This window comes from Aedes albopictus, chromosome 3, assembly GCF_035046485.1.
Source record: "Aedes albopictus strain Foshan chromosome 3, AalbF5, whole genome shotgun sequence".
Lineage (NCBI taxonomy): Eukaryota > Metazoa > Arthropoda > Insecta > Diptera > Culicidae > Aedes > Aedes albopictus.
Genome location: NC_085138.1, coordinates 9,929,137 through 9,940,840, shown reverse-complemented (window position 1 = coordinate 9,940,840; position 11,704 = coordinate 9,929,137). Strand labels below are relative to the sequence as shown.

At 45.0% G+C, this 11,704-nt stretch overlaps 1 protein-coding gene across 1 annotated transcript; it reads right to left on the bottom strand.

Moving 5' to 3' along the window:
- Positions 1 to 799: 799 nt before the first annotated feature.
- On the bottom strand, positions 800 to 3,338 carry LOC115254427 (pickpocket protein 28). The gene is made up of 5 exons (XM_029851917.2): positions 3,240 to 3,338; positions 3,062 to 3,170; positions 1,853 to 3,010; positions 1,527 to 1,794; positions 800 to 1,466 (listed from the first exon to the last, which is right to left on the bottom strand). Exons 1-5 carry the CDS (start codon positions 3,313 to 3,315, stop codon positions 1,236 to 1,238), a joined length of 1,842 nt encoding a protein of 613 aa, XP_029707777.2. The 5' UTR covers positions 3,316 to 3,338; the 3' UTR covers positions 800 to 1,235.
- Positions 3,339 to 11,704: the final 8,366 nt, after the last annotated feature.

Below are 11,704 nucleotides of genomic sequence, written 5' to 3'. Positions count from 1 at the left end.
ATTCTCGGGAAACTCCTGGAAAAATTGCCGGGGAACTCCTCAAGGAATTCCCGAGGAAGTTCTGAAAGAATTTTCGAGGAACTCCTGGAGGTATTCCCGTGCAACACTAGGAAAAACAGCTTCTGGAGGAAGTCCAAGGGGAATTCACGAGAAACTCCTGGAAGAATATCCGAGAAATTTCAGTGGAATTGCCCAAGTAACTCCTGTTGAAATTCCCGGGGAACTGCTGGCGGAATTTCCGAGGAACTCCTCTACAAATTCCCAAGGGACTTCTGCAGAAATTCCTATGAAATTTCTGAAGTAACTTCAGAGGGACTCCTGGTGAAATTTCCGAGCAACTCGTTGAGGGATTCCCATGGAATTCCTTGAAGAATTTCCAAGGGACTTATGGGACTCGGGAATTCCCGAGGAACTCCCAGAGGGGTTTGCGAGGAAATCCTGAAGATATTCCCGGGAACGTATGGATCAACTCCCTCGTGAGTTCCTTGGGAACTCCTGGTGGAATTCTCAAGAAACTCCTGGAGGAATTTCCGAGAAACTCGTGTGTCCTGAAGCTATACCTGAGGAACCCCTGGAGAAATTTCCGAGTTACTGCTGGAACAATTCCCGAGGAACCTCTGCAGGATTTCTTGAGGAACTCCTGGTGGAATTGCAGAGGAATTTCTGGAAGAACTCCTAAAGGACCTCCTAAAGAACTCCTGGAGAAATTCCCGAGGAAATCCTGCAGAAATTCCTGGGGAATTTTGGGAAAAAATGCCGAGGAACTCCTAGACTACGAACTAGAGACCTTCACAGAACAGGCTGATTGAGGAGTCCTTCGTCGGCGAATATCAGGCTGGTTTTCGTGTATGCCGATCAACGACGGTGCCGTAGATTATCGATACATTTCGGGAGTACAACTTGCAGACCCATCATCTGTGATTCGTTCGACGTTTGACGGATCAAAAGCAAGTGTACGGGTTGCGGATGAAATTTCGTCATGATTCGTAACCTTAGACGAACTGAAGCAGGGTGATGCTCTTTCGAACTTGCAGCTTTCGTTGGAAAACTTTACCTTTGCCACGCTTTATTTAGCCAAGCAGAATATCGTTGATAGTTATTACAACAGAGAATGTCAGTTTGTTATACCTATGTGCAATCAAAACGATTCATCAGTGCATTGAAGCGCCACATTTCCACGCTACGGAACACTCAACAACGGTGCAGATCAAGCTTTTCCCCATAAACAAAAGCCTCTACTCGTAAAACGGCAACGTTGAAATTTGCTTCGGACGGTTGATCTTGGTCCTGCGTAGCCGAAACGCTCCGTCCATCCATCCCGCAATCTGCTGAACTCGAGAACTGATCAGTAACTTGATCTGCTTTGGCCAATTCTGCATCGAGTTTACCTCCTGTTCGTTCTGACGGGTGACGCCAGCAAAGTGCACGTGGCGTTGATGAGCTCCGGCTTTCTGTTGGATGGGGTACTGAAAACCAAACAGTTACGAAATGAGAGCAATACCTAAGCCTAAGTTAACGGTTCATACCATATTGTTGTAGACGGTGTTGAAGTGTCGATCGCGAACGACGGTTTCTTGATTGGTACGATCCGCTTTCTCCTTTCGTTTGGCAAACAGCGGTCGCAGGGTCATGAAGTATATCACTTCGGCCAGAGAGATCAACGAAAAGCCCATGAACAAACCGAGCAAACCGCCAACGTTCGATAGGAATTCGGTGAACCCGATCAGCTCCCCCTTGGAGAAGCTCCTGAAGTACGTCTCCGAGAAGAAGATGTACACTAGAGCGATGTTATCCCTGGAAATAGGAAAATGGGTGTATTCTCGCGTTTCTCCTGTTGACAAGAAATACATACCTTGCATACGAATCGTTAACATGTAGCAGATTTTCTCGAACCATGAACTTCCCAACGCAAAGATCAGCCGACGATCGATCGATCGAGTAGCTGATCTCGAAGCATCCGGGTAGGCAGCTACAGGACAGCGTGTTGCTCGCCGTTTGAGCTATCGATGAGCGGATCTTCTCGTAGCATCCGGCATCGACCTTACTGCAGATCTTGTTGTCCTCCTGAAGTTTCGGCATGTAGTACAGAACGCAGCCGCAGTTGTCCTGAATCAACCGAGCCTCGCACTCCATTTCGCAGTTGTTGCGGGAGTAAGTTCGAAAATACGACAGGTTCGCTTCACTGGCAAACACGCACTGTCTTGTGGCTTGCGAGGTCTTACGGATCAGATAGGACGCATCGCTGATTCTTGGAGTTACGACGATCCTGTTCTCCGTCCCCACCTGTATATAGTGAGCATACTCGGCCATCTTGGGAGTTTCCGTCGGATTGTGTAGGATCAATTTGAACCCGTACGAACTAGTTGACGAACAGTAGTAGTCCTTGACGTTGGCGTCCAGAACAACCGTAAGTCCCATATTGGCCCCGGTTCCGGCGATGTACCTCGGGAAGGTCGAGTTGTTTGCTTCTCCAACGAACCCCGTTTCTGGTGTCCACTCGATCGGTACGAAAGGATTGTCCGGCAATTCGGTACGATTTCCACCATTGGTCCTATTCCACAATAGAAACGATGAGTCAACACTGTTGAACGTACAGCAAAGTCCCTCATCGGTCAGCACAGGTCGGAAGATATGCTGGCAGTTGTAGGTGGTCTGTGCATACCGACAAGCTTCCACCATGCTGTGGCATGGTTGAGTAGCGGAGAGTAGCATCTTCCGCACTGTTGACCACTTGCCCTCATAATTGGTCATATTGAACTCGCCATCCAACGAGCAGATACTGTTCAGAATCGCTTTCTCCAGAGTACCCGGCTTTATGGCTTCGGCTGCAGTTCGCGTGGCCTGATTCATGTTGCAAATGGTAACCGCCGGAAAGGGGATGTCCCGGATGTGGGTTGCCTTTGGGCTAAGGCCGATAATGATCGGTGTTGACTGCCATTTTTGATAGACGTTGGTGATGAAGTAGATCGAAAGGATCGACACTAAGATGAAGGAGACGAAGAAGAAACACCTGCAAAATAAGGGTTTATCAATGTTTTTATGGTATGTTAGTAGTACAAACCTTTCCACTGTGGTGAGGCTGACTGTTCCAATATACTTCAATCCATGAAGAGTCGTGTTCAAACAATACTCTCGGAAATTTTCCGCGAATGTAACTTTTGGCGATTTTTCTATAACAAAGATAATGATTATTTGTAAAAACATAAGATTCAGGTAAAAATTCAATAACGCTAAATTACTTTCGTCAAATTGTAGCAACTTAGATGATGGTCCGTGAATTGGCCGGCGAAATAGTCGTTCGTTCGAAGGTCTCATTAGGTATGTTGTGTGTGACTCTATAGAGACTATGGAATATACAGAAAAACTTGTAATTAGAAGGTATAGAATGTTGCTAGTTGACAAATTGAGAGATGAATGTGCGAAAAAATCGCGTTCTGGTGGGATTCGAACCCGCGACTCCATATTCGCTAGACCGGCGCTTCGACCAACTAAGTCACAGAACAGGTAATGATTCTGCGGAATAGAAAGCCAAACTGAACCCGAGCCCACATCACTCCCTGGAGATTTTTTTTTGGAAAAAATCAATGGAGGTATTCCCGGGGAACTTCCAATTATTACAATTAATGGAAAATTCCTTGAATTCATCTGAAGGAATTTCTGGACGAATCGCTGGAATATATTCAAAAATAAAATTTTGGAGGAATTTCTAGAGTAATTTCTGGTACATTCCCTAGAGAAATCCTGGGCGAATTCTGAAAGATTCTTCCCGAAAGATCTACACTGTCTCCAGGGAGAATTTTTGTAAGAATTCCTGAGTAAACTCATGAAGACTGCTGAAGGGATTCCCGAAGAAATTCCTGGAAAATTTTTATGAAACTTCTTGGAGAAATGCCAAGAGAAATTTCTGGTGAAATCCCTACACAAATTTGGGAAGGAAATCCCTGGTGGAACTGCTGAGCAAATCCTAGGATAAGTTCTAATACAATCGTTGAAGGAAATCCTCGAAGCATTTCCGGGGGAATTTCTGAAGAAATTTCTTGAAGAATTTTTGGATGAATCCCTGAAGGACTTTCTAAAGGAACACCCTCAAAACATCCCTGGATCAACTTTTTATGGAGTTCTAGAATAAATTCATGGATTGAATGATTTCTCGGAGAAAAAAAAAATCTTAGGATATATTCCTAAAAGAAGGACGAATTTGCTTAAGCTTCAGGGGGTATTCTTGGAGAAATGAATTCCTGAACTAATCCGCGGATGAGTTCTTGGAGAAAATGGAGAACGAATTCCTGGATAACTTCTTGGAGAATTTCCTGACTTCTGCGTGAATCTCTGTAAAATTATCTTGAAGAATAACAATAAAATTCGCTGGAGGGATTCCTCTAGAAATGCTTGAAGTATTTCAAGAAAATCTGCAGGTATTTCTGGAGGCATCCCTGGAGAAACTCTTGGGTGCATCTCTGGAAAAGTTGATGGAAGTATTTCTGGTATTTCTGAAGGAACCCCTGCATAAATTTTTGAAGAGATCCCGAGAGGAAATTCTTTTTTTTTAACTAGTTCATTTATTTGGGGCTCAATCGTAGAGAGCATCTTCTGAAGGAATCACAAAAGGGAATTCCTGGAGAAAACCCTGGAGCAACTTCTTGAGGAATTCCTGGATGGCTTCCTAGATGAGTACCTGGAGAAATCCCTGCAGGCATTCCTGGAAGAATCCCTGGAGGAATGCATGGAAGAATTCCCAGAGGAATGCCTGGAGGAATTCCTGGGGGAACGCTAGAGGAATGCCTGGAGGAATACCTGAAAGAATCCCTGGACGAATTTTCGGATGAATCCACAGAGGAATTTTTGGAACAATCCCTGAAGGAATTTCTGGATGTATTCCTGATGGAATTCCTGGAGGAGTTCGTGGCAGAATCTCTGGAGAAATCCCTGGACGAATTCCTGGAGGAATCCCTGCAAGAATTTCTTGTGGAATTCCTGGATGTGTTCCTGATGGAATTCCTGGATAAATCCCTAGAGGAACCCCTAGACAAATTTCTGATGAGGATCTCTGAGAGCATGTCTGAAGGAATCCCTTGATGAATGCCTGGAGGAAGTCCTGGTGGAATGCCTTGAAGAATTTCTGGATGGATACCTGGATGAATCCCTAGAGGGATTCCTAGAGGAACTCTGAGAGAAATTTCGGGAGGAACTCCCTGGAGGACCTTCTGGAAGTATTCCTGGAGGAATCTTAAGAGACATTCCTGAAAGAATCTCTAGAGGAATTCTTTGAGGAATATCTTGAGGAATTCCTGGACAAATCTTCAGGAATCTCAGGGGGAATTCATGGAGGAATCGCTGCAAAAATTCCCGGAGGAATCTCTGTAGGAATTTCTGGAGGAATCACTACAGGAACTCCTGGAGGAAACACTACAGGAATTCCCGTCGGAATATCTGCAGGAATCCCTGGAGCTATCATTGGAGAAATTCCTGGAGGAATCTCTGCAAGAATATTCCTGGAGGAATCTCTGCAGCAATACCCGGAGGAATTTCTGTCAAAATCCCGGAGGAAACAGTGCAGGAATTTCCGTAGGAATCCCTGAAGGAATCCCTGGAGGAGTTCTTTAAGAAACCTCAGGAGGAATCCCGGGTGCAATCCCAAGAGGATTAACTATGGGAATTTCTTATCACTTCCTGGAGGAATCCCTGGATGAATTCCTCGAGGAGTTCCAGGAGAAATTTCTCAAGGAATCCTAATATGCGTTCCTGGAGGAGTCCTGGCAGGACATACTTGTTTAATGTTCGGTTTTTGTCACTATCCGATTTCGTCAACATAGTATTCTGTTCTTGTCGACACTCAAAGTTATATCAATGCTCATTCGTTATTTATAGCTTAATATGAATCTTGGGGCAATGCATCCATGAACAAATTAGAAGATCACTTATGTTGACACAGAAGACGTATGTGCCACACTTACACCACAACTTACAGCACATTTTCGTACAGATGTAGGATTTCCACCCAGGAATTTAGCATTTCTATTACTCCAAAAATGCCATCTTCAGTAACTTCTGCTAGAGAATCTACGTTTGTCTTTTGTGAGGTCCTACAGATTCCTTTATGGATTTCTTCTGAGAGTTTCTGTAAGAAATCCTTCAGAAATTCATTTAGGAAATTTGAGAGCTTAATCTTTTAGGAGTTAGTTCCTTTAGGGAACAGTTGTTTGATCTGGGATTTAGGAATTCGATTTAGGTATTTCTCCAAGAACTCCTATAGAGATCCTATCAATCCTGAAGGCTTTTGACAAGGTACTTTTGAAATATTGCTTGAGTGAACTCTTGCGGGGTTCATACGAGGAATAAAGGAACTCTTTGAAAATTTTCAGGGGGAGTTTCGGGCGAATTCCCAGAAATAACTACTGGATTTTTTTTAAAAAAGAAACACCAGGAGGGTTCCCAGAAGGAACTTTTGGAAGATATTCAGAAGAAACTGTGATTTGCAGCAGGAACTCGTAGAGGATTTCTAAAAGTAACTTCCAAAAGGATTCCTAGAAGCAACTCCTGGATGATTCCTCGATGATACTCCCGGAAGATATCCAGAAGAAACTCTTCTGAAGAATTCCTAAAAACGAATGTGAAGAGAATCTAGCAAAATCTCTTGGAAGCAAATATTCAAAATCGAAGCTCCAGAAGATACTCTTGCTGCACGAATACCAATAAGAACTGCAGGAATCTTACAAAGAACTCTAGGAGAATTTTTTGGAAAAATCCCAGATTTCTTGGAAATAATACCAGAAGAAACTATTTGAATAACCTTAGAAGGAAACCTTCGAGGGAATCCCAGAAAGAAATTCTGGGTGAACCTCAGAAGGAAGTTCTCGAAGAATATTACAAAGAATTTCAGAAAACTATTCTTGAAAGTATTCTAGTAGCCAATGCTGAAGAATCGGAGAAACTCCTGTAGAAATTACGGAAGTAAGTAACATCTTGTTGAAACTCAAAACACTCTACTACTCTTGTGGCTTGTGGGAATTTTAAAAGTATGTTTTGAGTTAAACCCAGATTGATTTTCGTAATGAATTGTTATTACTGGTGAAACTCTTGAAAGAATCCTTGTAGAAACTCAAAAAGGAATTTGATGAGGGACATCTGAGTTAATCCGAGAAAAGAAAAAAGGAAAGGAAAGGTCTCAGAGGTAAGAAACCCTTTCTTCGAAAAGTTCCCATCCAATTCTAAGAGATGAACAAGCGGAATGGTACAAGATAACCTAGAGAAAGTGGGCTCATATATCCGGTGCGGTAAGCGCATGGATATTCAGCATGGTCATGCTGAGGGTGACGGGTTCGATTTCTGATTGGTCCAAAATCTTTTCGCATAGAAAGTTTCCTTGACTTCCTTGGGTATATCTTTGTGTTTATTACACGATATACACAAGCAAAATGGTCATTGGTAGAGGAAGTTCTCTGTTAATATCCGTGGAATTCCACTAATAGATTCCACGCTAATAGAGCACTAAGCTTAGTGGTAGGTTTTATCCTAGTTGGGACTTGACGTGATGAAGAAGAAGGACCTACATAAATTCCAGAAGGAATACCTGGAGAAACCCCAAAAGATGCTCATGGAGCACTGCCTGTTAGAAAGAAGTAGACATATCCTTCTTTTTTCGCCGGGGCCCGTGGCGCAATTGGTCACACGCTTGCTTCATAAGCAGATGGTCATGGGTTCGATCCCAGCCCCGGCACTTTCGTCAGTTGCTCTTTCCCCCCAGAGAGCAGCTGACACTGACCCTCTTCTGAGCTCATGGCTAAAATGGACCCGGATACTTGGACATCGGCGAACGGCAACTCATAATCGGACTGGAAAAAGGAACAACCTACAGCCACACATAAACATCCTCGTGCTCATCATTCTACCATGTTAGGGTAGAAAGTGAAAGCAGCGCAACAGCGACCAGTTCGATATAGTAGACTTAGAATAGAATACATTGAGGCGCTGTTCAAAGCGTACACCGAGAAAAATTTCTACTCAATGACTGAGTTGGCCTTACTCAGAAATCGAAAAATCCTTTGTTTTCTTACTCAGTTTCGGCTAAAAGTGGGACAACCCATTGGCAATGGGTTGTCCCACTTTTAACGGAAACTGAGTAAAAAAACAAAGGATTTTTCGATTTCTGAGTAAGGCCAACTCAGCCTCTGAGTTGAAAATTTTCCCTGTGTAAGTACAGCTTCCAATTGGAATCGCTCACGCAGTGCCCTAGAGGACAAAAGAGCTGTAAATTAGGTGTTAAGTGATTGAAGAATAAAATAAAAAAATGACAATTTAGACGTTTCTGTACAGCTTTTTGAGGAAAAATCGAGCAGTAACCTACTGTAACATTTTGGCAGCCAAGGGCTGAAAGTCTCTTGAATAAAGACAAATCAACCAATCAATCAATAACATGTTGAATCAGCATGTTTATGAAGGCAAAGTGCTGTAGAATGGCGACTTCACATACAAATTGTGCAAAACACCTGATTCATAAATTGTGGAGAAAAAACGGGTATGGGACAATTCATGAATCAGGTGGAAATCGGCTGAAATTTTGCAAGTTTTAAATATATTTGACCAGGTTTTCTATTTTTGAAAGAAATGCTCAGCATCTTATAGAACCTGGATGACTTTCGACAGATTCGATGCCATTTTGTATGATGTTATCGCTCCCGAACACTTGATGAAGAGCGTATCAGGAACGATTATTGGTCCATAACACAGGATTTTGTATATTTTGGGGCTACGCTGATTAAAATATATGTGATGAGATAGTACAAAACAGAATTTGAAAACATGTTGTTAGCAAGGATGCTTTCACTCACCTGGCAATCATTAAATTCATTTGTCTGTAACTTAGTTCAGAAGCTTGTTACTACAATCTGATGTTCGGAGAACTTGTGTAGGGTAGTGTTTTTCCAACATAATTATCACCAAGGACACCATGTTCTAACTCCCATATCTACGGCGTGAGAATGCTAGTATTACCTATTCATACTATATGATCAAAAAAATTCAATCGTTTAGTAACAGTAGGTGGTACCAACACTTTCACTCCGTAAATATAAAAGTTATAATATGGCGTCCTTGGTGATAATTGTAGGTAAAACTCTACCTCACAAGTTTGCCGAACATCACATTATAGTAACAAGCTTTTGAATTGAGTTATAGACGCTAATTATAAACGCCGCCATTTTGTCTGCTTTGCAGGTGACTTGGATATTATTGCTAGAACATTAAAGGCACGGTAAAGGCTGGGTATGCTGCGCAATTCAGATCCCATTGTGATCCACTAGCCTCTGCCCAGCAACTCCTATCCCTACCTGCTCGCGGTACCGGCCGGAAACTATGAGCAACCTTAGGAAAGATCAGGTAACCAATGGTGGGAACTTTGGTCGTAGGCTGACAGGGAAGGGGGGATTTGCTTCGGCAAACCTGAGCGTCTGTTCTCCAGGAGGAGCGGCTCACAACAGCGTCTGATCCCCATGTTCGGGGCGGCTGATCTACGTCCGAGTGCCAGGGAAGGACTCTAAGCTCAACTGTGCACTATGGTCCTCCGGAAAGTAGGGGGTTGGTGTCAGGCCCTACGAGCCAGCCGTAAAAAAACCATTGTAACGGAAAATCAGCAACAGAATAATACGAACCGAGACCAACGGCAACGACCCCAGCGAACAAAAAGGACTTGCGATTAGAAACTCGGTACGTGGAACTGCCGATCTCTCAACTTCATTGGGAGCACCTGCATACTCGCCGATCTACTGAAAGACCGCGGGTTCGGCATCGTAGCGCTGCAGGAGGTGTGTTTGACAGGATTTATTGTGCGAACGTTTAGTTTCCATCTACCAGAGCTGCGGCAACACACGCGAGCTGGGAACAGCTTTCATCGTGATGAGCGATATGCAGAGGCGCGTGATTGGTTGGTGGGCGATCGACGAAAGAATGTGCAGGTTGAGGATCAAGGGCCGATTCTTCAACTTCAGCATAATAAACGTGCACAGCCCACACTCCGGAAGCACTGATGATGACAAGGACGCATTTTACGCGCAGCTCGAACGCGAGTACGATCGCTGCCCAAGCCACGACGTCAAGATCATCATAGGAGATTTAAACGCTCAGGTAGGCCAGGAGGAGGAATTCAGACCGACGATTGGTAAGTTCAGCGCCCACCAGTAGACGAACGAAAACGGCCTACGACTCATTGATTTCGCCGCCTCCAAAAATATGGCCATACGTAGCACCTTTCTCCAACACAGCCTCCCTTATCGTTACACCTGGAGATCACCACAGTAGACGGAATCTCAAATCGACCACGTTCTGTTTGACGGACGGCACTTCTCCGACATTATCGACGTCAGGACCTATCGTGGCGCCAACATCGACTCCGACCACTATCTGGTGATGGTCAAACTGCGCCCAAAACTCCCCGTCATCAACAATGTACGGTACCGGCGACCGTCACGGTACAACGTAGAGCGACTGAAGCAACCGGATGTCGCCTCAGCATACGCGCAGAATCTCGAGGCCGCGTTGCCAGACTAGGGCGAGCTCGATGAGGCCCCTCTAGAGGACTGCTGGAGTACAGTGAAAGCAGCCATCAACGACGCAGCCGAGAGCACCATCGGGTACGTGGAACGAAATCGACGGAACGAATGGTTCGACAAAGAGTGCAGAACGGTTTTGGAGGAGAAGAACGCAGCTAGGGCGGTAATCCTGCAGCAAGGGACTCGACAGAACGTGGAACGTTATAAACAGAAGCGGAAACAGCAGACCCGCCTCTTTCGGGAGAAAAAGCGCCGCCTGGAAGAAGCGGAGTGTGAAGAAATGGAACTGCTGCGCCGTTCCCAAGAAACACGGAAGTTCTATCAGAAGCTCAACGCATCCCGCAGCGGCTTCGTGCCGCGACCCGACATATGCAGGGATAAAGACGGAGGCCTCTTGACGGACGGACGTGAGGTGATCGAAAGGTGGAAGCAGCACTTCGATCAGCACCTGAACGGCGTAGAGAACGTAGGCACGAGAGCCCACGGCAGCGGAGGAAACGACGACGCCAGTGCAGCGGAGGACGGAAACGAACCAACTCCCACGCTGAGGGAAGTTAAAGATGCCATTCACCAGCTCAAAACCAACAAAGCAGCTGGTAAGGATGGTATCGCAGCTGAACTCATCAAGATGGGCCCAGAAAAGTTGGCCACTTGTTTGCATCGGCTTATAGTCAGGATCTGGGAAACCGATCAGCTACCGGAGGAGTGGAAGGAAGGGGTAATCTGCCCCATTCACAAGAAAGGAGACCATTTGGAATGTGAGAACTTCAGGGCGATCACTATTTTGAATGCTGCCTACAAAGTGCTATCCCAGTTCATCTTCCGTCGTCTCCAGAAATGCCGTGAATACCAGGCCCCAACGCATCACCTGTTCATCGACTTCAAAGCGGCATACGACAGTATCGACCGCGCAGAGCTTTGGAGAATCATGGACGAAAACGGCTTTCCTGGGAAGCTGACTAGACTGATTAAAGCAACGATGGACGGTGTGCAAAACTGCGTAAGGGTTTCGGGTGAACTATCCAGTTCATTCGTATCTCGCCGAGGACTGCGACAAGGTGACGGACTCTCATGTCTACTCTTCAACATCGCGCTGGAAGGTGTGATGCGACGAGCCGGGCTCAACAGCCGGGGAACGATTTTCACAAAATCCGGTCAAT